This window comes from Andrographis paniculata, unplaced genomic scaffold (assembly GCF_009805555.1).
Source record: "Andrographis paniculata isolate CXL003 unplaced genomic scaffold, ASM980555v1 Contig98END, whole genome shotgun sequence".
Classification (NCBI taxonomy): domain Eukaryota; kingdom Viridiplantae; phylum Streptophyta; class Magnoliopsida; order Lamiales; family Acanthaceae; genus Andrographis; species Andrographis paniculata.
Window position 1 is genome coordinate 1,235,690 of NW_026137637.1, and position 27,328 is coordinate 1,263,017.

Below are 27,328 nucleotides of genomic sequence, written 5' to 3' on the forward strand. Positions count from 1 at the left end.
AGGCACTTGTGTCATCTGTCTCAATCATTATAGTTTTTAAAATTTTAATTATGCTCTTAATCTAGAAAAACGTTACACGCGTTTTATGCAATGACTAATGTTAGGCGAAAGGGACCTGCAAAAGAAATTAAATTTATATATATATATATATATATATATTTTGTTGGAAAATGTTGCTAATGAACCCTTCAACATATGAATGCTAGAAGAAAGATCGAAATAAAAATGTGTATTTAATTGGTAACTTTTTATTTAATATTTTGCATTGAATCGTAATATAGATAAATGTTTTGTGATATGAAAAGTTTGTTTACCTGTGCTTTAAAATTAATTTGAAATGAAATATTATTTTAAATTTTTATTTAAATAGTATTTTGATTTAATATTTTTTAAAATAAATAATATATTTTTATTAAAAATTAAATAATGTTGATTTAGGTTAGAAATCACAAAAAATCAAACCAAATTATTTATCTATTTTTTTTTTCCGTTGTAATCTAACAATTTCTCACGACAAATAATGCATGTATAATTACTCTGGCTATATTCTTCTAGAAATAGATTATAATATTTGATTGTGCAATCATGGTAATTTTGTATAAAAAGAGATATATATATATATATTTATTGAAATTTGGCTCAATTCAAGACTTGCGATCCGAGCCCAATTCGCAATCCAAACCCTTTAATCCGGATCCAATTTGTAAACCCGCTCCATATAAAACCTTTTTTTTCCTCAAATCGATTCATTTTGTATGGTATGTGATTTCTCTTCTTTTTCTACTTCGCATTCAATTCTTTGTGGGTTTTGGGGGATTCGGTGTTAGTTTCAGCCATTTTCTCTCGTCAAAATCTCTGGTGAGTTTTCCTTCTTTGTGCGCTAAGTGTTAGGGGGTTTGATCGGGTGTGTAGAGTTAGGTTTCGGTTGCTTAATCCGTCGGTTTGAGGTTTGTTTGGAGGCTGTTGGTAATCGCTATTGTAATTCATTCACCGCCGAAGAGGGTTATAGACTGAGACAATTCTCTACTAATTTGACCATATCATTTACTCGAGGGTTGCTCCCGTAGGGATGCATTACAACCAAATGACTATTTTCGCCTAGTTGAATCGCATAAGATTTTCCCGGAAAATTTTACCAATACACAATGAACCTACACTCACAAACAAACATTAAGTAATCATGCACTCACGAGCAAACATTAGTTTTGCGCACAACTAATATCTCATTCTAAAAAAGAGACAACTTAATGCAAAAATAGGCAACAAACAAACACCGTCTCAAAAAAATAATCACGGAGTTTACTAGATTACAAAACTTACATATGTCATCACACCACTCATAAAACATAGCGAACGCTTTTATTAAATTATCGTATCACATGCTTGAACACCCAAAAACACAAAGACAAGCATATATTACACTCAGGAATTCGACATTGATCACAAAGAAACTAAAAATATAGGTCTGCACATATTATCATACAGAGATACAATATTATCACATAGCCTAAGCAAAATTTATCACAAAACTTAGCAGACTAACATACAGTTAGACAAACACTCAAATATTCTCGGGATAATAACAACTGAGAATTTTTACTTAGTCTAGGACAAAATCATAAAGGACAAAAAATCAGTTCATTATACCTCATTAACAACTGATTTAAGCCACGCAGCAACAAAAAAACACATGCCATTATTCACATAAAAAGAAAATGTATAACTATTTTTCAGCACAACATAAAAAGAACAATGGCAATCACACTCGAGGACAATTTTTACAAATAGTATACCCACAACACTTATTCGAAGAAAACAAATCCTATATCTCACACCAACATATAAAAAGAAGAAAATTTCAGCATATGGATCACAAAGATTTTTACAACACTTAATATATTGAAAGAAAAAATTTTCAACACTATTTTTTCCAAAACAAAAGGTCATTATGTCTACAAAATAATTTTATTTACAATCACAACTATGGGAACGGACAGATCACACGTAGAAAAACTAATATAGACATATCAAAACATAAAAAACAACCCCTAAAGATAAACTACTAGAAACTATAATACATGCTTTAAACTCAATTATTCGACTAGAATTTGTCTTATTAAGAAATTTCTTAATCTAGTTATATGCTCCACCACGGACCAAACAAGATATAGACATAGACCTATTCATCATCTTAAATTTTCGTACTTTTATAGGACAAGGATTTATTTTCAACATTGTTGCTATTATGATTATTACTTTAGGTGTTCTACCCCTTAAGTACTTTACAATACTACATATTTTTAAATCAACTAATTCGGTTGTAAATTTTGTGTTGATATAATCAAGTCAATATGATGTTGATTTCACCAGGTCAGCATATATTATATGGGTAACTAATATATGTATATGCATATTTTAACATTTGTTGTGTTATAAGATAGTATATGATGAGTTATAATATAATATACTACTGTAGTTATAAATATGCTAAAATATGTTAAATATATGTTGGTAGTCTCTGTAACATATGCTAATCTGGTCAAATCAGCATCATGCTGACTTGATCGGATTAACAACTAATCCATGTCCAATTGGTTCTATACTCAATCTAATTTCTATATTTTCACTTTATGCTTCCAAGAGAGAAAATTGATTTTTCCATTTAAAAAACAAATTCAAATTAACACGATCAATAAGTGCTTATATTGCTGCCTATTCAAAAACAGATTTAAAAAATATTCTGAAAAATTTTGTATATATAAAAACAGCAGCTTCCAATCACTAAGAGTCATTACACCAACGAAAAACATACTAATCACACAAAATAAAAAATTCTCTCGACACACAATTCATTTAGAATAAAAATGGGCGCATATACAACATAATCCAACAAAACAAATCAAACACAAAGATTCATAAAATATATGTTTCTTTGCATGGCTATGCAAAACTACAACACATTACTTGTTTGATTATTTTTATAATTATAATTTAATAAAAATATATACAACATATATTATTTTGTAGAGAATAAATTTTTATATTATATAAATAAATAAAAAATATAATTATTTATTTATGATTAACATAAATAAATTGCATCAAATCAATACACATTAAAACATCAAATATCAAAATCAAATATACAAATATAAAGGAATACAGAATCTTTAAATTCAAATTTGTTTCAAACTAAAACTCAAATTTCCAAAGCTTTCTCAAAGAAACACACCCTAGTACATATATCATTTTAGAATTTAAGTAAATTTTATATAGAATTACATGATGACACGTTCCATATGGACGAGCCACGTAACAATTAATTTGTTCATTCAGTATTTTTCATTGGAAATTCCCTATAAATATTATTAAAAAAAATACAAATTTACACACAGTAATATAATATAATATGTACATTATTCATTCATAAAAAAATCAATTATTCAATACAAAATATTATTTTTTATATTACTATGTTGGGATTCTCGATCTTTCTGAACGTTGGGTGATTTGCACAAATTCTCAATCAAATAATTAGTGCGGATAAAAATGATGATTAAGAATGTGAACAGAAATATATGTTAAGAATTGAAAAGAAAGATAGATCAATCGGTAGTGTAGGCTCAGATCGCAGCCACTCCTTCGTCAACTCCAAGTCGTCCTACGAGGTAACCCACAAAGGTGTCGATTGCGGTGGTTCTTAACACGAAGTAACCTAAGAACCCTATAGTGTTCCTCGCACACTCAGTATCAGGACGAAAAATAACAAGAGAAGTCGATAGACTAAGGCAGTAGATTCGTCGCTCACATAACAGAGAACTGAATAGCGAACTCGTCACACCACGCTCCCAAAATCCCAAACCCATATATATAGAGAAGAGGCGGATGGATAGAACCCAAAATAGGAGGGAACAACCTTACCTTATCAACACCCAATGGCTGACTCGATCAATCTCGAAGAAATAGGGATAGCACCGTGACTGACTTAACGGATGAGAGACCGATTCAAACGATCGAACAAAATGGGGAGAGATCGGTTTGATTTGAGGGGATAAAAAACAAACCGGGTCGTTTCTGGATCGGGTCGGAGAGGGTCGGGTCGAATATGTGTTTGGGTGTGGGTTGACGCAGAAACACATCAACATACTAACATAGTTTTTCATACTAAAAAAAAAAAAAAATCAATTCATCTAAAGACGCTGAATGAACATACTGAATACTTCTAATTTAATATTGATGTTGATTTAATTTATATATATATATATAAATGTATGAATATATATATTTTTGTAATAAGTACACAAAATTAATTCTACGTTAATATTTAGTGTTAAAAATTATTATATGACTAATTCATATCGACTCGGAGGTGTTACGTAACACACAACAATATTTCAACACCAAATAATTTTTCCAATGAATACAAATTAAACATAAAACTATACAAATTTTACTTATAATTATTTTTAAACAAATTGCACTTAAAATAACCAAATGATAATAGATGCTATGTATGCAACTAAAATACATACTTTTGTTTGGAGGTTTGGATTTTAAGTTGAGATTTGAATAGTAAAAATTTTGAATTTGAATAGTTGTGTGATGTGATATAAATATGTGTTGATGTGATATTTTGAATGTAAAATTGATTTTTAGTATAATATAAAAAATGAAAAATAGGTATTTAATTTGATGTTTTTGGAAAAAAATGGAATAAATAGTGAAATTAAAATCCAATCCTCCAAACAAACACAATCGAGTCTCTCTCTCTCTATATATATATATATATATATATATAAACTTTCAAACATATTTAAAAACAATCATAAATTTTCCCCAAATATTTATTCAATAATAACCAAAACTAAAGTTTAGTCAAGAGCAAATGTGACAAAAGAAACAAAAGGTGAAAGAAATTCCATTGATATGATGGCATTAGGTCACCCAAAAGATGCCAATACACAATAATAATTCTCACATCCCTTCAACTAATTTCTTGTCTTTATCTTTTCCTTTGGAAAAGTTAAGGATTTTCACATGAAAGTACTCCAAATCTATCGTGTGAATAAGACTATAGATAACCTTAAAACTACTTATACTATTTCTTGACACAAGTGAGTCTTCTTTTTCTAAGATAAATAAGTCAACGGAAAATCCGCGCGTAAAAAGTCCTCATAGAGAAAGAAGTTCGACGAGACATTACCATCGTTGTCATAATAGGACAACATCGGCGCTTCTTGCACGACTTCTTCATGCTTGTATTGGGCGACCCTTTGATTATATATTAGCTCGTATAGTTCGGAATTTTGGAATTGCATCTTTATTACTTCTGCCTGCGCTTTTGCCAGTTCGGCTTGTAATTTGTTTATTTGTTTCTGGAGCTGGCTTATGACCCCCGCACATCCGTATACGGGATCCCTTAATCTTGCATTCGCTTCGTATACCATACTGTTCACTGCATCTTCCCTTTGATTTTCCGGGAGCTCCTGAAATCATATTTATGAGTATTGACATATATTGAAGTAGCGTACTTAATTCACGTATATAATTGATAGCAATACTTATAATAATGGTGCGTTTGTTTTGTGTTTTGATGTGATTTTTTTTATTTTTACGTAAAATATAGAGAATTGTATAGTTAATATAAAAGTAACAAGAATATATATAGTATATTAAAATTTTTAGAAAAATATATGTACATTTTTGTTAAAGAAACAACACTTATGTCTTTATAGAAAGTATACTGGATGTGTTTGGTTTGTGTTTCAAATACAAATTACGATTTTGGATAAAATATATAATTTTTTAAAAAATATTATATTAAAATGATATTTTAAAAAAAAAAAACAGTTGCAAATAAGAACAAACAAATCCATTATATTATAATAAATCAAATTAAATGTATTATTATATATACATTAATTCCTAAATTTTAATGGAAATAATTTGGGTAGCTTTTGTATAAATAATTAGGTGGCCTACATGTATTGACCTTTGCCTAAGCATGGAAATGTTATAGTGAGAGAGGAGACAATTAAAGTCAAGAAAGATGAGTAACAAATAAAAGTAAAATTTTAAAAATGAATAAATATTTATATGATATAAATATATATTGTATATTATATTTTTAATAAAAAAATAAAATTTTGAATGATTTTAAAATAAAATATATAAAATAAAATACCTGTTTTTAGGAGATGGATTTACTTAATAATTTAAAAAGATATTAAAGGCATAAGTAAAATTATACTTATAGAGTGTATAAGGGAATATTAAATTATTTTTTTCATAAAATATTTAAATATTTATATTATTTTAAAAAAATTCAAATTTTCTATATGAAATGGGAGACATATATATATTTTTTTATTAAAAATGACCTGCAGTAATTTGATGATATTGCTGGCTCCAAAAACCCTATGTGCGTTGGAGAACTTCAGCGGCTCCGCCGGCGGGAAGTACGGCGCCAACGCACATTTCTCCACGCACCGCCGCCGGAGAATCCTGCAGGCGGCGCAAGGGCTGAAAATCACCGCCGCCGGTGGTGGTGCTGGTAATTGTGGCGGTGGAGACGATGATGGCGTCGGAGACAGGCAGCAGAACTGAGATCCCGCCGCCGCCGCCGCTGCATTGTTGGCGGCGGCAATGGCGGCCGGGGTTTCTGGGTAGGCCATTGGTAGTGGGATAGTCGGTGAGTTAAGAAACTTGGGTAATTTATAGCTATTATTATTATTATTGTTATAATTATTATTATTATTATTATTATTATTATTATTATTAGATAATCAAGGAACTTTTATTATTAGTACTATTATTATTATTGTTATGTACTGTACCTGTTGCGTTGAGTCAATATGGTACATGCACGAGGAGAGTGAGGTATACAATGACGTCATCCACACGTCATCTTTCTACTAGATTTTCCACGACCGTGTCTAACGGGCGCGTGCTCACATTTAGGATCCACCACCTCGGGTGTCTTCGTTTTGAGGATTGGATTTTATTCATTTCAATTTTTTTAAAAAAATATTAAATTAAATACTTATTTTTTTATTTTTTATATTATTACTAAAAAATTAATTTTATATTTAAAATATCACATCAGTACCTATTTATATCACATCATACAATTATTCAAATTCAAAATTTTTACTATTCAAATTGTAACTCAAAATCCAAACTCCCAAACAAATACACCGGAAAAGGAAAGTGGATATTGTGTTGATCCGACTAAGTGATTGTAATATTGATTTGAGATTAACATTTCTTATATAAATAATGATCATCATATATTTATATATTTTTAATATATAATATATTATAAAATATCATATATTATATTATAATATAATAATTAAAATATGAATAAATATATACTAATAAGTCATATGACATTGACTAGACTTGACCAGAGGATTCATACCCAACAACAAGACTTGTATAATAGGGGTTTGTTTCATTATTATTTCAAATCAAAATTAATATTATTCATTCATATAATTTTTAATAAAAATATATTTTTTTTCAAAATATCAAATCAAAATATAATTTAAACAAAAATTGAATTTAGCACCAGATTTCAAATTAATTTTAAACCATAATCAAGCAAACCCAAGATTAATAAATATATACTCTCCCTCAATCCCGGTCCAAATGAGCCATTTGGGGTTTTGTAGCAGATTACGAAATAATAATATATGATTAGTTAGTAGAAAAGTATAAGAGGTTTTGACATGTTTGCCGTTTGACTTTTTATGTAAAAAGTAATTGTATATGTAATGGTATGTTTGTAATATAGGTAAAAGTTAAAAGATATTTTGGTATTGGTGTAGGGTTACTTTTACTAAAATAGGAAATCGATACTTTAAAATGAGACATACGAAAATGGTAAAAATTGTACTTTGATTTAGGACAGAGAGAGTAATATGTTTTATAACCTTTTTCTTGTACTGAAATAATAATATATTGTACTATATGAAATTATATAGTATGTTATGCTATATATTGTATTAACATTTGCTCTTGTAATGTGCCCGGAAGCTAACACGCCCGGCGCCTAAGCCACACCGGCGCTGAGGTCCAAACCAGCCGTTCCGTACGCACAAGGCTGAATACACCATATAGTATGAAAAAATTATGCGGAATATGTACATGCACCAAGACATATGCCAAATCAATCTACTCAATAGGATAATGGTTTGCACACATGGAACGGACTATGACTGAGAACCTAAATCGGAAATGACAAACTATGACAATACTCATGCAAAGGGGAAAGAGAACTTCCCAACTCGCTGGAAAACCACGAGAGGATCGATTGGTAGTGCAAAAGATGGCAACGGCGGGTAAGGGCTTTTCAAAGAGAAGAAACAAGAATCAAGTGAATGGTCTAACATGACCTGTTTTCTGAGTTCGAACGATTGCTTGCACGATAAAGTAGAAATGTTCTTTAAGTTTTTTGTTCGATATTGATTTGGTTTTGTGAGAATATAGCATTGTCCATAATTTGCTTATTATGCTAAATATAATTATATAGTGTGTTATATATTATATTAAGATATACTGTTGGTTATTTGTTACTTTCTTTATAAGTATGTGTTGATTGAGTCAAATTAATACTATGCAATTTTAATCTAATCTAATCAACACAGTAGCTAAAATATATATTGTGTTAATGTGTATATATATTGTATTTCATAATATTATTTTATACAAATTATGTCAAAAAAATACAAAGTGAACAAACTTAAAAGTAAGTTGATGATTTATGCTTGGTTTACAATTTCATAATACTTTTTTTAGAATTCTGGATAATTTTTATATTATCGACACAATATTTTAGTATATTTTAAATAAAAAAATTTTTAAAATCAAAATACTAAATAAATAAACATATATTTTTTTTTTATGCGAAGCATACAAAATTGTATCGTTAATATGAAAAATAATATTTTATATTGACTTTAATTTTTTTAAAAAAAATAAAATAAAATACTCCCTCCGTTCTATTGAAAGGTTGTTATTTTTTATTTTCGTCCGTCCTAGAACAAGGTTACCATTTCCTAATTTAGTAATTATACTACCTAACATAATAAATACCCTTAAATTTACACTATATTACACAAATATCATTATTTTTATATTACACAATACTAATATGAGTATTTTCGTCTTTTTTCACTACAACCCATTATAATATTAATATTAAAAAATTTACTTGCAAAAAAGTAAACGACAACCTTGCATCATCGGGACTGAGGGAGTATAATCATTTTTGTCAATTTTAAAACAATAATTTTATTTTTATAAATACTAGTATCACTTTGTACTTTTTATCGATAATATCAATATTTTTTAAATTTCGTATTAAATTCAAATAAGATCATAATTTTGAAACGGAAGAAATATATCGATAGTTATCTAAAAGAAAATTATTGGAGAAACAAATTATTTTAAAAGATATAAAATCAAAGTATTTACTCCTTAAAATCAAATAATTGGAAATAATTATTGCACGGAAGAAGTATTTCTAAAAAAATATTTATATTAAAAATTAATTTTATATTCAATTTTTTTCACTCATGTCCGTACACATTTTTTTCATTTTCACCCTAATCGAGTACACTCTCTCCCGTCTTCATCGCCGCCGTCATAACCTTCCTCCGCCGCCCATCCCCCTAACGAGCTGCGCAGCGTTGGGCGGAGCGAGTAGTGGTGGAACAACCGCGATCCAGGGGTTCCTTCCGGCAAATTGAGGGCGGACAAGGAAAGACGACTTCGGCAGCTATTCTCCGACGGAAAATACTCAGAGAATCTCTATCCCTAGATCAGTGGTGAGCTATTACACTTTCAATGCTAGATCCGTTCTTCGTTACTCTTAGGTTTGGTTCGATCTGTACCTTATTGAGAGCTGAGCTATTTACGAACGTTTGCGAATATCAGTTCTGAATATTTCTTTGGCTCGCATAACACTGTTCTAGAACAATCTCTTATTGTTCGTTGACAAAAGTAAAAATAAAAACATAAAAGAAGTGATGAGAATGTAATATACATATTTTCAATGCAGCAAAATTTATATGAATTTATAAATTCTAACCATTAAGGTTTCAATTTGAGCTTGGTTATTGGGGATTGAAAAAATTAGGTTTCAATTTGAGCCTAGTTATTAGGGATAGTAAAAGTTAGGTTTCAATTTGAGCTTGGTTTTTGGGGATAGTAAAAATTTGAATTGAAATTGTATTGATGTTTTGAATGATTTTTCTTTTTATTTTCTGATTAATATTATAAGTGAAAAGTATTTGTTTGATTTGATGAATTTTCAAGAATAAATAAATTGATGAATAATGCTAAACAAACCAGACCTTAAAAGAAAAAGACTAATTCTGATGACCTTTTAATAATTGTGAGGATTAAACAATATGCATAATATAATTATGGGGTGTCTGAGAGTACATTTGAAAACTTGGAATTAAGATGTGGTTTCTGAGATTACAAACAATGGCTTCGATTACTTTTGAGATTGTTTTTTTGTTTTTGTTTATTTTGTTCTATAAATACATGCAATTTTTTTCGTATAAAATATTTCACCCAAAAACACAGATCAAAGAACCAAGCACTAAGTAAACACACCCAATGTTTATAGTTTGTATCTAATAAGTTAGTTCATGTTTCTGTAAAACATATAGCACCGCTGGACTGGTATCGAATTTGTGTTTATCTGTATTTATGGAAGTGGATATATTTTTTCCCCTTTCTCAATGGAAAATAGAGTTTTAATATAGCGTTTTGAATGACAATAAGCTTTGGTATATATATATATGTGTGTGTGTGTGTCCCCTAAGGTTCAAATTCAAGGTTTAGGTATCTTCTGGTAGAAAACTCTAATGTGTTGTATGATTTTTGCATTTTTTAGTTAAGAGTTTGTTAATCGGGTTTAAGTTACAAGTTCAGTGGACACTTCTTGCTAAGTTGCAATTGTTGTCTTGAATTCTTTATTTATGTCAGCTTTATTTCCCTTCAAGGAGGATTAGGTAAGTGATCAGATCATATTCAAAAGTCGAAGAGGGAACACGTTCCAAGACACTCCTGACTCGCAACCATGAGTACCATGAAGTTTTGCCGTGAATGGTGGGTGTTCTTTTGGTTTCATGTGAAATGTGGAATTTCTTGCCCTTCCTTTTATGTTGTGCTGTAGCTTCTACTTCACATTTTATTGTTTTACTTGGAGACTCTGATATAGGTGACTGTTTGTTTTTGGTCAGCAACAATATTTTGTACCCAAAGGAAGACAAAGAACAGAAGGTTCTTCTATACGCTTGCCGCAATTGTGATCATCAGGTTCAAATTGGACCTCTTCCTTAGGTTTTGGCTATCTAATTGTCGTGGTTGTTTTTACGAGTGTTTGAACATGTTTTTGTGTGCTGACCCCAAGATGTTAATTAAAATTATCTTGAGTAGGAAAGTACTTTAGGGTTTGTTCATTTGTGGCTTTGTTTTTCATTGTCTTGATGTTTGTAGATGAAAATAATTGTTTGATATGATTTTTTGAATGAAAAATACATGTTGGATGTGATGATTTTGAAAAAAAAAATACATTAAATAGTTGGCATATCGCCAAATTGTCGACACGGCGCCTAGGCGATATGGCGGTTAGGTGATGCCATGCCCCGAACCTCGCCGTGACAACCTTGGTGATCAACCCTGTTTTCTTGAGAAAACTATTGATGGCCTCTAAAATGAAATTTCATTTAAAGCCATTTGTTTCTTTCTCTTATCACTCTTCATTGAGCTATCACTATCACGGCTTGTTTATGTTTACTTGGACTCTCGGGGTGTGTGTTTTTTTTGCAAAATTTTTACAATTTTTACTATTTGTACTCTACGTTTTTTAAACAAATATATTTTTTTCTCTCACAAAATATCACATCAAACATTATTTAAATACAAAACAAAAAATACGAAGGTGTGTTTCTTTTGATAGGTTTTGGAAAATTTTGGTTTGAGTTTGGTATTAAAATAATATGTGATGGATATTTTGTGAGAGGAAAAAATGTATTTTTTTCGGGAACGCAAAGTCCAAATAGTAGAAATTTTGGATTTGGATGTTAAAAAACACACCCTCAATGTCTCATGGGTGGAATTTCTTTTGAACATTGCTTGCGAACATAGTAATATAATTGACACCATATCGATGTGAGTTACATAATTGTCACGGATATGGTCAAGACTAGTGTTCTCTAGTATCAACTGAACTGTCATCGTAATTGTACGAGTAGCCGGAGTTGTGTTGTAACTTAAACCATTGTTTATTTTTCCAAACGTGGCTCACTTTTCAGGAGACTGCCGATAACAACTGCGTGTATAGAAATGAGGTACACCATTCGGTTGGAGAGCGCACCCAAGTCTTACAAGATGTAGCTGCAGATCCAACGCTTCCTCGTACAAAGGCAGTTCATTGTACCAATTGTGGACATGGAGAAGCTGTTTTCTTCCAGGTTTTTTTTTTTTTTTTTTTTTTTTTTTTTTTTTTTTCTTATTTATTTAATAAATTTTTCGGTATCCCATTCATATTTTTTGGTATACCTTCTTAGCTCAACATATTCGTAGTGATCGTGCTTTCTAGTGATCATTCTTAGGTTCAAGATATAGTCACTTGATCCTTGAATCCTGGTTTTTATTTTATTTTTTTTGTTCATCAAATTCTTCGGTAGTTTCAACTAAATTTAAAATAGCCAAAATTGCTTATAACCCATTTGTGTGTAGAAAGTTTGCACCATACTCATTCATGATTTAAAAGCTTTACGAGGCTCACTTGTATTTTAGAAAATATTGGGCAAATTTTCTAGATATTGCGTGAGGCTTCTTCGTGTTTTCTAAAGCATTGCACAAAATCCCCTAAAAATGAAATTCTGTGCAATTTTTTAAAAAGCATAAAGAAGCATTATCTAGTTTCTAAATTATGAAGGAGAATGGCACATACTTTCCAAACTACAAGTGGGTTACAGATAATTTTGCCTTTAAAATAAAAATGATACTACAATTCGTTCGGCTCTAAGGATCTCATTTACTTTTTGCGTGTTGATATTTGAATATTAATTATTATATGAAAATGTAATACAAATTAAGGGAAAATGACAAAAAATACTTCTATTAGTTTCTTATAATACTATTATAATGATATTTCTACAAAAAATTATACAAATATAAGGATATTCTTAATATTAAGTACAATGACGCAAAAGATAAATGAGACTCTTAGAGCCGGACGGAGGGAGTATTTAAAACTATTGCTTTGTGACAATTCACAAACACTTGCTTTTCGATGGTCGAGCGGCTAATAGAATATAGCTTTTTCTAATATATCAATCTTTGTAAATCAGACAACACTCTTGTCACCATGTTCAAATATGCAGTAGTTATTTCATCGTTTTAACTTTGTAGTTCCGATGTTATCCTATGGAGTCGTAAACATTTGGTAATATTTATCCAAGATTTGATGCGCATACAGGCAACTGCTCGGGGCGAAGAAGGAATGACGCTATTCTTTGTCTGCTGCAATCCGAACTGCGGGCATCGCTGGAGAGATTAATTCAAAATTACATAGTCGGGTGAGGTAAGCTTCGAATATCACTTTCTGTGCAATTACAGTATGTAGTGCTTGGGGAAGCTGTTATTTTCCGACTGTTAAATTGACTGCGTATGCTAGAAAATCCTAACTGATTTGTAGTTGACTCCCTTTAACATACATTTCATTGTTTCGACTAATTCCATCCTTCTCCATCACTTCAATGTCATACTCTCTCCGTTCTGTTCTAAGGGTCATATTTATTTTTTGTGTATTGATCTTTGAATATTATTTATTATATCAAAATATAGTACAAATTAATGAAAAATTGACAAATACTTCTATTAGTGTTTTATAATGCTAATATTAATGACATTTGTATAAAAAATTATACAAATATAATACTCACTTCGCCCCTTAACAATCTATCTATTTTTTCATTTTGGTCCGTCACTTTTCTTTTTTAGTAACTGTACTATCTACCTACATTATAAATATTTTTTCAATTTACAATATATTATACAAATGCTATTATTTTTATATCATACAATACTAATAACGGTAGTTTAATTTTTTTACCTTTATTTCTATTACATTCCAATAGAATACTAATACTTTTAAAAACTCCGCGCAAAAAGTAAATAGACAAATAAATATTGGACAGAGGGAGTAATATTTTTAATGTTAAAAATATAATGATGCAAAAGGTAACTGTGATCTTAGAGACGATCAGAGCTACTATAACCTTTGATTAATTCCACCCATTTTTTGTTGCCTCGAATTCATTTACTTCTGTAGCGTAGGCTCGATTATGAAATGATACCCAACGTACTCAAGAAATTCTTCTTGAGATATCGATCATGAATTGTTAATCATTACCCGAATATTCTCTATATTCAGATGGCCCCCATCTTTTACCAAATCTCAATTGATCCCCCGACAACTGTGTACTTCTATACACTAGAACACAATTGATAATTTTTCGCGAATTCTACTATAAGACTTAGATGTCATAATTCTCGAGGAATTTCAGAAGTACCTGTTTCGATAAACTTGGCTTGTTTTCTTACTGGACCGTTGTCATCATCTTCGTCGCCACTATGATCCCTGCAAGGTTTCATTTCTTGCGACGTTTCATTCTTACTCGAATGTTCGTCTGCATCATCGGCCTCTGATGGATCTGCTTTATTGGTTTGTACATAAGAAGGGTTCTCAATTTCTGATGATGTTGGTAGTAGCTTTTTTTCTTCCATCTTCCTCTGATGCTCGAAGATCTTTTGGAGGTGCTTTGTTTGTTCTTCGATTCGTAGCTGAAGGTTTCTTTGGATCTGTAGAAACAGCTATCGACGATTAATGGCTAACATTTGACAAATCAAGTGATGTGCAATAACATGTTAGCCAGTGAATTCTAGCTGCATTTCAAACAACAATAAAAGATCGAAACGTAAATGTGCGCTCATGTAAATTAATCAGTTATTTTTACTAATATATATTTTAATTATTTATTAATCATACATTTAGCTGGTTTCCTGTATTTACGTAAAACTGGACACGTAAGGTGGGATTGAGGTTTCCCATTGTATTTTCATACACTTTTGAATGTTTTGGTTTTCTTTTACAAAATATCATGTCAAATAACAATTTTATCTAGAAAAAACATTACATTGTATATCCAACTTTTTACTATTCACGTAATTCTCTAAAACTTCGAAAAATTCTTATCTAAACAAAGCTTCGGGTTGTTTGGTTTTGATTTCAACTCAAATAACTACTAGTTAGACCGTCTGATTTCCCGTAAAATTCACTATTTCATTCATATAATTTTACATCAAAATACAATTTAAACCAAGACAAATAAAAAATGTATACCAAAACCAAACAACCATTTAGAGATTGGATAAACTTTCATTTCTCCCCAACCAGCCTTCTATAAATGGATCAGAACACAATACACATTGGATGAAAAAAATGGACATATAAATTGGCCGGCGGCTGGTAAGGTGCTGATTTGGTCAAATAAGGCAAACTAACACGAAGGAATTAACAAAATATTACACAATATATATAGCACATTAATTTGAAATAATTAGCAAATCATCGTAAGAAAGATAACATATATTGTATTATATATAATGTACTATATATTATGTGATGATTTGTTATATTATTTATGGACATTTGCTAATTGGATTAAATTACTATTGTGCTGAAGTCAAAATATATTTTACTATATATAATTATATAGTATACTATTCAAATATGTGCTATAATCTATATCTGACATTTGCTATTTATATTATAGACATTTGCTAATTGGATCAAATCAGCATGATTCCCAATCAACACGGTAATCGAAGCGAAATTGGCCTTATAATTTTTTCTAGGGAAACAAAACCATCCTTTACATACCTCAAGTTGTTCATGCAGCTGCTTTTGTACTTCCATCTGCTGTCTGAGGGCTTCAGTCAGGTCCAAGGTCCTGCCAAGAACACTCAACTAATTGAGCTTCAATGGCAATAAACATTAGGGAGGATGATTAGAAATGCACATGAATTTAAGTGAAAGCACCTAAGGTCTTCACAAAACATTCGAAAACCAAATTCAATCGCGAAGCAATGCCCGCGCTTTGGATAGCATCATGAACAAACAACTGAAGGAAATTTAATGTAAACGTGCTTTGGTAATGGCCGTGTGAGTGCCACATAGGTATAAAAAGGGGGACTCACGCTTTCAAGTCCACCGGCTTTGATTCTTTTCCGGTGTTTGAATTCTTGTCTGAAGATCCTAGCAATGGCAACCATTAAGAAGCCAACAATAACAAAAAGATCTATATACACACACAGAACAAGGGGTAAATTGTAGTACATCCGTCCGGCTCTAAGAATTTTATTTACTTTTTGCGTGTTGATCTTCGAATATTAATTATTATATTAAAACGTTGTGCAAATTAAAAAAAAATTTGCAAAAATACTTTTATTAGTGTTTTATAATACTAATAGAAGGACATTTGTAGAAAAAAATTATACAAATATAAGAATATTTTTAATGTTAAGTACAATGACGTAAATGTGACCTTTAGAGGCTAACGAAGAGATTATAATATTCTTTGAATTTTATTATAAATGCACAAAATACTTTTCCGTCTAAAACTGAAGTTGGTTGTAAACAAGCATCTAATTATACAAATAAAAATGGTAAAATATCTTAAATAGCTTTCTTTGAAATAAATAGATAAATAATCAACTTTATTTCATACTTTTTTTTTTTGTTTTTTTGAGGCAGGAGTGCTATTTAAGACATTTCGCTCTTTTATTTGTGTAACACTTTGTAATTAGGCGCAACCAACATCACCTTTGGACGGAGATGATGTTTCACACATTTTAATAAAAAACAAAAAAAATTTACATAATAAATAAAATAATGATATTTTGTGCATTTATAATAAAACACAAGAGTGTATTATACTTACTCCGTCCTAACTCAATGTATTTTTTTCATAATTTTTTCTGTTCCACTAAAAAGTATTTTATTACTATTATAGTAAAAATAATTCATTTATAAAAATCAAAATACTCATTACTTTTTCAAAAAATATTACTTTTTTTTTATATATTTGCAACAACAAAAATGTCAATGTCAGTTTAACGTACTTCCACTAACCAATTAAACATTCTTTTCTTTTAATCTACCAAAAAAAAAAACCAAAAGAATATTTTGAGCCGCAACGAAGGGAGTACAATTTACCCAAGAATATGAAGGAGAATAGTCAGCAAATGTGAAGCATTTCCCATTGTCCAGCAATTTAAAAAAAAAAAATGGATTTGTACCTTCTGATGATTCAGGCTTCACTCTGGCAGTTCTATATTTCTGAAATTCCAGAATATGGTTAGCTTTAAAAAAGCTTGAATCAGAAAACCAAAGATTTAATTCAACAGAAACATTTTTACCACCTGTAGATGACTTTTCACATGATAGATTGTCAAGCCTTTAACATTGATGAGCTTCAAAACAGCCTTTGGTGTAGCTTCTGTGCAATTTTATCTCATAAGAGTTAAAACATAAAATAAGATTTTAAAAATCCATGGAACTCTGGAGCAAACTAGTAGAAGCCTAAAAACTCACTTTCACAACCACCAAGCTTGTTCACAGCGTCGACGAATATTTCATGAAGTTCAGGAGTCCACCGCATTCTAGATTTGTTAGAGGGTGCAGTCGGAGAGCAAATCACTGGAGAACAATTTCCACTTGGAATCGGATAATGACATAGATGATGAATTTGTGGTTGGCACTTGGAGACCTCCTCCGGTGGCAGATCTAGCAACTGCAGTTAAACATTTTGAAGAGATGAAAAAGGGATAACAAAACAGTAACACATTTTAGTTACACTATAAAAAGCTATGGCATAAATAGTCGCATTAGCGTGTAATAATATCCATCTAAGTCCCAAAGATCTAAAAAGCGATGAAAGATTTTCCGTTGCTGCGATGTTGTCCCTAATCGACATCTTCCCTGTAGCATCTAACACGGGAGTGTGTTGTTCATTAGTACAATCTAGAAGATGCCTTAACACAAATGTGTTTTAAACAAACAGAGTTGATTGTAATTAAACACACCCATGTTTCTGTCTGAACCTCCCATTGACTAGAGTTGTAGAATAACATGTTCTTGTTTGTCAGGACCACGGGCATGTTTCAATGCAGACAGACTTAGAATTGGGGGGTAACTTAAAACTTTAGTTGAAGAAGTTTATGGCAAGCCCCCATTAGGGGGGTAGTTACTACAAAAGAACTATGTTATTTATGGAGCATATTATATTCAAACATTAGCCTAGTCCATATAAATCACCTACTATACACTTAAAATGATCATCATACACCTACGAATTCATTGAAATTTTTAAGTTTCACTATAAACCAATATGTAAAACCACAATAAATCACTCACAAAAAGTAAATAAACTTATACAATGCAATTGGAAGCAAATAACTCTTATTTGTATAGACGCTCGATAACATGCTTGTATTCATGATGAATACACGTGTGTTCTCCTACGACTCTAGTCAATGGAAGATCCAATTTAAGAGACAAGCATGTTTTATTACCACATTGGCCATGCTCAAGCATCTTACAACTCATGTGGGCGAACAACATACGATATGCTGTACTATGTTTTGAAGCCAAAATACAGAATGTTGATAGTAACATGCCCATGTTGCTCCCTAGAATAGATGATAGGGGGGGGGGGGGGGGGGTTGGGTGCTATGTCAAACAACTTGCTAGTAGCTTTTCCAATCAACCATATATGTTTAGAATTTATCTCTCTCTCTATATATACTCCATCTATTTGTCATCAAACTTATTTCCACTTTTTTTTTTGTCATCCAAATTTTATTTTATTTTTTAGTAAAAAATTCCACTTTTCTACTTTTTTCTTTATCATAAAAGGAATTTTTTTTTTTCACCCACTTTTTTTATAAAAAAAATTCGTGTCCGATCAAATGAATATAATTTTACATGACGGAAAAAGTACAAGTTAATGGAACCATTTTTGTTACACCTATTCTTATGGTACTAAATGTGTAGCCGAAGAATTTAAATAGGATTGAAACACATTATTTTCCCAATCAAATAGTAAAAGTATTAAAACATCATTGATATTGAGAAAATGACCTTGGAATCTGGATCGGGCAGGTTGACATCAATGAGAATATCACTCCAGCTTGAATCAAGTGAATCATCTGCAACTGTAATCAACTCATCTGCCCAGCCATGCCAATCAGTTTTCCTCACATGGTTTTCTGATGCCATTGAACCTCCAGTGGTATTTTCAGCCATTATGCAGAAGCCTATTGTAAGGATTATCAAGAAAGTTCTTACCATCAGCTTTTTGCATTAAAGGATGCTAGTCATTTATATTGCATGTAAAGAATAAAATAGTAAAAAAATCCATTATTATTGGACCACACAGAAACACGAGGAAGATCTATGAGACAGTTAGGATGCGTTTGTTCGAGGAAAGGGTGAGGAAGCAAAAACTATTTTAAATGTTCCTTCTTTTTTTTTTGGAATGGGAAAGGAAAGGAAAATACTTACCTACAAATTGGCGAAATTTGTAGGGAAGGGGGAAAATAGTTATAATTATTTTTAACATATATATATTATTTATTATACTTTTAATACTTTATTTAAAATCTATACCTCTGTGTAGCCCTCGTTTTGATTTTATATTTTTATTCACTTTATCCATTACAAGTTCTTTTGCTATTTGTTACATTTGAGTTTGTTTTTTTACAATTTTGAATCCAAATTAACAATTCGTTTTCAATAAATATATATATATATTTTTCATTAAATATTCCATCAAAATATTATTTTATATAATTCAAATCAATATCTCATTTCAAATCAATTTTAAATTACAATCAAACAATCTCATATTACACCCAAATGCAGATTTTTTTTTTTTTCTTTTTCTTTTTAAATTTGGTTTTTGTTAAAGGAAATAATGTACTCTATTGGGAATCACCATTGTTGCATAATTTTTTTTATATAAAAAAAAAAAAAAAAGAAAAAATTCCAAAAGAACACCACCTAGTTTTGTGTTTTTGCATTTTGTAAAATCTAAAAATTTCACGATCAGCTAGATTTGGTTTTTTGGTCTTAAAATCGTGATGGAATCTTAAATAGTAGAATATTTTTTTGTTAATTATTATGTAATTTAATTTTTATTTGTTTCATTTTTCTTCACCAAATAATACAATTATATATTTGTAATTTTTTTCAAGCTTTTCTTCTTTAACCTTTCCCTCCCATTCCCTAGGTTGACCAAAACACACATTTAGGGAGAAAATAAATGAGAAGCAAATATCTGCAACAATCTATACCAAAGCTCTACAGGCTTCCACCTATTTGTAACAATGTTTTACGAAAGGCGTAGGGAACTTCCTTAGGTGTTCTCACTGTGTAAATCTTCATAGAAATGTATAGAAACTACGAAAACAATAAATTCCACAAAAATCGAAGCGAATACACAAAAAAAATTAAGCGAAAAACGAACCTCGAGAGGCAGCGCAATCCGATAGTCTCGCGAGTGACTAAACATACAATTGAAACCAAATCCAGACTGACGCAGAGCTCAGAAACGCCGCGCCGATTGCTGAGTCCGCAGGGCGATAGAAATGTAGGACGACGACGGCGACGGCGACGGCGACGGTGGGAGCGGAATTGGATTTATCTGAAATCGGGAATGAAATGATTGATAGATCGTTGGCTGCTGTTTGATCCGTGGGGGTAACTAATACTCAACTAATAAATAGCTATGCTTGCCTTGGAGTGATGTGGACCGTTGATTTCGGCGATGGATAAAACGATCTGAACCGTTGATTGGACGCCTCTGCTGGAGTTGTCCAAGTTGGCTAATTATGGTTTAGCTTAGTGGTGGGGAAACAAATTCTTGCTGCTATTGATTGTTTTTTTGTCTTTTTGCTTGCGTCACTTTGTGGGGCCCACTTTAAAAAGTTTATGCCGTGTTTGTTTGGGTTGGAGTGCAATGAAATGAGTCGGGTTTAGTCGGATTCGGGATCCGACCCCAAAATATAGTATTGGATCCGAGATTTAATTTGAATTTGATCTTTGGATCTGATCATACTCGGATTCGAATTGAACAATAATTAATAAATTTTAATTTTAAATTGGAGTCAAATTCGGATTCAAATTCTATATATAATATTAAAATTTATGTATTTTATTAAAACTATTTTTAATATAATTTATATTGGTATTTTTTTTTCATATATATAAATAATAGTACTTCCTCATTCTCATATCTATTTATTCATTTATTTTTGACAAAGTTTTAAATTGAAATGATATTTGAACTGTTAGGTAGATAGTAGGAAATAAATATTTTGTTGTGAGACAACTAAAATGAAAAACTAGATAGATTGTTAAGGGACTAATGATGTATATTATTAATAGGGTAAACTGTTTTTTTAGTCCCGTAATTGGACTTCCTTATCATTTTAGTCCCGTAAGTGGAGTTTATCGCAAACTATTCTCATAAGTGAAAATTTTTCGTTATTTTAGTCATCTGGCGCCGGAGACGCCCGCGTGTCTCGCCGGAAGCCACATGTCCGCCAGGTCAGCGACACCTGGCGCACACGTGGGATTTGATTTTTATTATTTTATTATTTTTTAATATTTTTTCAATTGGACCAAATAAAAAAATTAAAAAAGGCAAATAAATTTTAAAAAATAAATTTAAAAAAAATAATGAAATCCATGTGTCTGCCATGTCAGCGAGACCTGGCGGACACGTAACCTCCGACGAGCCACGCGGGCGTCTACGGCGCCAGAGGACTAAAAAAACGAAAATTTTTCACTTATGGACTAGTTTGCGACTGGTTTTACTTACGGAATTAAAATGATAAAAGAGTTCAGTTACGAGACTAAAAAAACAGTTTACTCCTATTAATATGAAGTATATTATTAATATATTAATTAGATCTAGATCCAAGTAGGGTCTACAATTGAATCCGAAACACGACTCAGACCTGATAAGAATATACAATATCCAACCTATATCTGATCCAATATCCGTATAATTAAACCCAACCCTCTATAAATGGGTCCTATCTCGAGCCTACTTAGACTTATTGTCATCCTTAGTGCAAACTAAAGTCTTTTGAATAATTCAAAAATAAATTTGTACAAATTCGATTCACAATAGTATGCTAGTATTTAATTGGTTCAATCATAATTATTTATTTTTTATTATCCACACATATTTGTACAAGCACAAGCTTTTGGTTTTGGAACCATTGATACTTCTAGTTTGTGACAATGATATGTTTAATAAGTTAATAATATATGAATTATAATATTATTTTATGTGAAATATTGTTGATAATTTTAAAATATTCATTATTTTTTATAATAATAAAAGAAATATATATAATTTTAAATTTATATATGAATAAAATATTGTATATAAATAGATATTATTTAAAAATAAAATAAAATTTTATATAATACAAATAAATAAAAAATAAAATAAAATTTTATATAATACAAATAAATAAAAAAATATTTATTTATAATTGACATAGGTTTGCCTATAATTTTTTTTTACGATATGTTTTTCAATATATGTACATATGTTTTATTTTTTTACAAAAATAAATATTTAATATAAAATATTATTTTCTATATTATCGATATGATTTACTGTACTTTACATAAAAATTCTTTAAATCAAAACATTAAACAAACATACCCTATGTTATAAAAAAATCAGTGTGTTTGTTTGTGAGATTTTGATTTTGAGTTTAAATAATTAAATTTTATGAAAATACTACATATACCATACGAAAATATAATAGATAAAATATGTTATATAAAGCATATGTGTGCTGTAAATGCTATTGATGACTTTTTTTTTGTCCGACCGATAAAAAATGATCATTTTTATTTTTAATAAATTTATTTATTTTAAATATATACTACCAAATATAAGAGGATGGTTTTTCGAGAGCTTTTAGCAGTTGTATCAGTAAATCAGCCAATTTTGGTGTTAATTAACGTTTTCAATTAGTTTATTGAGTCCAAAAAATTAATTTTGAAAAAACTGTATATCTCAGCATTTCAAATTAGTTTTTTTATCTTCATTTTTCTTATTCCTTATTTACTCTTAAAATTATTTAATTATTTTACATATATTAATATTTTTTTGTATAGTATATTAATAATGAATGCGTGTAGTGTATTATTTTTTTTTTTAAAAAAAACGTATTTGAAAAAATAAGTGAAAGAAAGAAGCCGCATCTCTCATAAATAATACTCTAATAATTAACATATTTATGGTTGTTATGAAAAATATATGAAAGAATTTAAAATTTTATTAACGAAATCGAGTAAAAATATTGTATTAGTTTTAGTTTTTGAAGGATCAGCCCCAAATCAACTCGAAAACAAAAAAATCTACACAAAAACACACCCAAAAACGCGATGAACACGAGCACTCCGGCCTACTATCTACGACACAAGAAATATATCCCCACAAATAAAGATATAATGCTAACAGAAGCCTACACGTTGAGAGAGCCCCTTGCGGCTCAAATTAACAACACAGAGAGAAATAACCATGTCAATGAACTCCACCGATAGGAGGAAAACAACCGTAAAAAATCGTCGCCGAAAGGATGGCCAGAGAGAGAGAGGAGGACTAGAGAGAGTGAGTAATGTAGAGAGAAGATTATGTCAATGAAGTGAGTGAAGGCTGCCTCTTCCCTCCCTATTATATAGATAGGTTAAAAAGAAATGAACGGCCAAGATCTCAACCCTAGATCCAACGGTTGAGATCTTGTCTAATAAAAAGGGATGCGGGTCAAAAGAGGGTTACGGGCTGCGGACATGGGTTAAGCAGCGGGTCGCAGGCTGTGGTTATGGATTAAGGTAAGTGGATCGTGGGCCTCGATTGTAAGTTTAAGCCCAAGTGTACTTGGGCTGCGAAAATAGGTGCATTTTGTATATAAAATGAGGTGGATCAATTTGGAAAAAAAAATAAAAAATCCAACAATGGTAATATACTGATAATTTTTTTTTAATATAAGGTTTGTTCGTCAAATTAATTTTTTTTTCTAATAGAATTATTAATGTATAATATTTATATTATATTTTCTTATAAAAATCATAATTTTTTTTTTTCATTCTATATAATTATTTTTATATAAATACTATTCTTTATTAAATTTCATGAAAAAAAAAAAAAACAAATGCATTTTAACTATAGGGAGCATAAAACTAAATAGAAAAGGAATAAAAAAACACAGCCCAATACACATAATCCAATTATACGAATGCAATTCGAGCAAATTTAGGATGATTTTAATTATAGTATTATATTTAATTTTAATTTCCAAAAAAGTGTTTAAAATCTAATTGCTATTATCTAATTTGATGTGTGGAAAATATAAGCATAAATAATTTATAGAAATATATAAGACTTTTATTAAAAAAATTGCTGATTTTAAAATCAATATAAATGTACTTAATATATATATATATACTTTACATAATATAAACCATGCAATTTATTTTTAAGTATATAAGGGCTTGTGTTGCAATTCGTTTAAAAACATAAAATGGCGCGTGATTTCAAATTTTTCACAAAATAAAATTTAAATTATTTATTTTATTTTTGTTTCGAGTAAGCTTTGTTTAAATATATGGAAAGTGACGTCGGAATTGACTCATAATACATATAGAATAATCCCGTTCCTATTTTTTTGGTAAGTAGGAATACCCGAACTAATTCCATTACAGCAAATACATCGAAAATATAAAATTAAATACAAAAAATAATAATTATAGTTCCGTAAATAACATTATTAGTACATTGTCTCTTATATCAATTAATTATTTCAAATATATTCTTAGAGTTATATTTCAAATTTTTACTATATAATTAATATATTGTATAATTTTGTTATTTTTTCCTTTTTATAATAAAAATATAATTTTTTTATGAAAAAAAGAGAACATTTTTTAAAAACGGACAAATATATATATATATATATATACTATTTTTAAGAAATAAAGAAGATATAACATTTCAAAATATTTGATTTATGAATGCTCAGTTTACTTAGGCATAATTTTAATTTTTTGTGTTGTAATTTATTATGAAAAATATATTATTTCATCAATAAAATTAAATCCAACCTATGATTTAAATAAAAGATAAGATATAAACAATAATCAAATAAATTAGTCTAATTATATTTTAACTTTGACATAAATAAATAGAAAAAAAAAACTTTTAACTTTTAATTTTTTTTTCAATAATTTATTATATAGTATAAGTTTACAATTCCCTCTAAATATACTTTTTTAAAAAATAAAATATTATATTAAATAAATATTTAAATAGAAAAATACTAGCACAAATTAAAAATTATATTAAAAGCCAATGATCGTTGTTGAAACAATATGTGTTGTGTATATCAATAGCGTGCACTGTCGGTATGTTATTTATCTGTAATGTAATAATATGAAATGTTTTGAAATTAGTGGTAATATGTGCCGCATACACTATTGTCATATGTTGTGTCAGTTCATATATTGTATTTATATTATATTAACATAATAACGTTGTCTGTCTATTTGTTATATATTGTATAACTATATTTGAAGTGTTGACAATATTATATCGAATACATTCATTCAGTATGATAACTACAATCTTATTCATTACTTAACATAACGAGAAATTTTGATCTCTTTTTAAATTTATATAGCAAATGGACGAGGGGGAATGAAACATTTTTTCACTTGAGCCGGTCATTCAAAGCTCGTCTATAATGACTTTTTTCAATCGACATGATTCGTAAATTATTGTATTAACTGTAGAACAATGATTTTATGTCCAAAATCTATCTTCTTTTTTTTTTTTATGTGAATATTTTTACATTCGAAAAAAAAAATATACCACTTGGATGTTAATTATGTACGAAGATGGTAGTTTTTTTTAAAAAATCAATTTATAGGTACTTAATGTATATATACTTTGCATAATATATACCATGCAATTAATTTTAAAGCGTATAATAGCGCGCATTGCAACTCATTTAAAATAAAATTGCGCGTGATTTTGAATTTTTCGCAAAATAAAATTAAAATTATCTTTTTTATATTTATTTTTGTTTGAAGTAAGTTTTGTTTAAATATATATAGCAAGTGACGTCGGAATTGACTAGAATAATTACGGAATATTCCCGTTCCTATTTTTTTGGCAAGTAGGAATGCCCGAAATAATTCAATTCCGACAAACGCATCAAAAATATAAAATTAAATACGAAAAATAATAATTTAGTTCGGTAAGTAACATTAGTAGTATATTGTCTTTTATAGTAAACATTTATTTAAATTCAAAATTCAAAGAAATATCTTTTGAGAGATTTTCCAAGATTTATACTATTCACCGGATTTCTCTTTAAAAAATATTAAATCAAATATCTATTTTTAATTTTTATATTATACTAAAAATCAATTTCACATCAAATATTTATTTATATCACATTATACAACTATTCCAATTCAAATTTTTTACTATTCAAATCCCAACTCAAAATTCAAAATCTCAAACTAACACACCCTTAGAGTTTTATTTCAATTTTTTACTAAATAATTAGTATTACATTCTTCTAATAATATTATTCCATTGTTTAAAAAAATGTGCTTATACTTTTCAACATGAGTTTTAATATATTGTGTAATTTTTGTTATTTTTGCCGTTTTATAATAAAAAATATATAATTTTTTATTTAATAAAAAAATAAGAACATTTTTTATAGGGACAAAAGAAAGTAAATATTTATTAAGAGATAGAGAAGATATAACATTTCAAAATATTTGATACATCACTGCTCAGTCTACTTAGTCATTATTTTAACTTTTTATATTGTAATTTATTATAAAAAAAATTATTATTTCATCGAATAAAATTACATCCAACCTATGATTTAAATAAGAAAATGAGATTAAAAAAATAATAAAAAAACTAATCTAATTATATTTAAGTTTGATATAAATAATAGAAAAAACAACTTTATTTTTATTTTTTTTTCAATAATTTATTATATATTTTAAAATTCTCTATAAATACAATTATTTTTTTAAATAAAATATTATACAAAATAACTATTTAAATAGAAAAATACTAACACAAATTAAAATATCTATTATGATTCTTGAAAATTTGACTCA

At 29.2% G+C, this 27,328-nt stretch overlaps 3 protein-coding genes across 6 annotated transcripts; 1 reads left to right on the forward strand and 2 right to left on the reverse strand.

Moving 5' to 3' along the window:
- Positions 1 to 5,117: 5,117 nt before the first annotated feature.
- LOC127243756 (LOB domain-containing protein 1-like) lies at positions 5,118 to 6,674 on the reverse strand. Its single transcript, XM_051263921.1, has 2 exons — positions 6,381 to 6,674; positions 5,118 to 5,486 (listed from the first exon to the last, which is right to left on the reverse strand). Exons 1-2 carry the CDS (start codon positions 6,672 to 6,674, stop codon positions 5,130 to 5,132), a joined length of 651 nt encoding a protein of 216 aa, XP_051119878.1. The 3' UTR covers positions 5,118 to 5,129.
- A 2,917-nt stretch (positions 6,675 to 9,591) lies between these two features.
- On the forward strand, positions 9,592 to 19,394 carry LOC127243851 (DNA-directed RNA polymerases II, IV and V subunit 9A). Of its 4 annotated transcripts, XM_051264058.1 has the most exons (6): positions 9,592 to 9,833; positions 11,022 to 11,127; positions 11,262 to 11,337; positions 12,336 to 12,494; positions 13,508 to 13,612; positions 19,256 to 19,394. In XM_051264058.1, exons 2-5 carry the CDS (start codon positions 11,099 to 11,101, stop codon positions 13,586 to 13,588), a joined length of 345 nt encoding a protein of 114 aa, XP_051120015.1. In that variant the 5' UTR covers positions 9,592 to 9,833; positions 11,022 to 11,098; the 3' UTR covers positions 13,589 to 13,612; positions 19,256 to 19,394. The 4 variants fall into 4 exon arrangements, with proteins under 4 accessions (XP_051120015.1, XP_051120013.1, XP_051120012.1 ...); XM_051264056.1 differs by lacking the exon at positions 19,256 to 19,394 and having other exon boundaries at positions 9,593 to 9,833; positions 11,005 to 11,127; positions 13,508 to 13,835; XM_051264055.1 differs by lacking the exon at positions 19,256 to 19,394 and having other exon boundaries at positions 9,593 to 9,833; positions 13,508 to 13,835.
- LOC127243757 (protein PHOSPHATE STARVATION RESPONSE 1-like) lies at positions 14,301 to 22,384 on the reverse strand. The gene is made up of 10 exons (XM_051263922.1): positions 22,357 to 22,384; positions 20,689 to 20,798; positions 20,491 to 20,554; positions 19,235 to 19,410; positions 17,687 to 17,885; positions 17,515 to 17,591; positions 17,392 to 17,431; positions 16,291 to 16,348; positions 15,974 to 16,043; positions 14,301 to 14,892 (listed from the first exon to the last, which is right to left on the reverse strand). Exons 1-10 carry the CDS (start codon positions 22,382 to 22,384, stop codon positions 14,575 to 14,577), a joined length of 1,140 nt encoding a protein of 379 aa, XP_051119879.1. The 3' UTR covers positions 14,301 to 14,574.
- Between the last annotated feature and the right edge of the window lie 4,944 nt (positions 22,385 to 27,328).

Excerpts from the sequence above, each read along its gene's own strand:
- LOC127243756 (XM_051263921.1), bottom strand. The coding sequence starts at position 6,674 with ATGGCCTACCCAGAAACCCCGGCCGCCATTGCCGCCGCCAACAATGCA. Across the intron at positions 5,487-6,380 it reads ATATCATCAAATTACTGCAG|GAGCTCCCGGAAAATCAAAG; the intron begins GTCATTTTTAAT and ends ATATGATTTCAG.
- LOC127243851 (XM_051264058.1), top strand. The coding sequence starts at position 11,099 with ATGAGTACCATGAAGTTTTGCCGTGAATG. Across the intron at positions 11,128-11,261 it reads ATGAAGTTTTGCCGTGAATG|CAACAATATTTTGTACCCAA; the intron begins GTGGGTGTTCTT and ends GTTTTTGGTCAG. Across the intron at positions 11,338-12,335 it reads GCCGCAATTGTGATCATCAG|GAGACTGCCGATAACAACTG; the intron begins GTTCAAATTGGA and ends CTCACTTTTCAG.
- LOC127243757 (XM_051263922.1), bottom strand. The coding sequence starts at position 22,384 with ATGGTTCCAAAACCAAAAGCTTGTGCTT. Across the intron at positions 20,555-20,688 it reads CGTTTCTGAGCTCTGCGTCA|TTTCTATACATTTCTATGAA; the intron begins GTCTGGATTTGG and ends TTGTTTTCGTAG. Across the intron at positions 17,432-17,514 it reads ATGTGAAAAGTCATCTACAG|AAATATAGAACTGCCAGAGT; the intron begins GTGGTAAAAATG and ends CTGGAATTTCAG.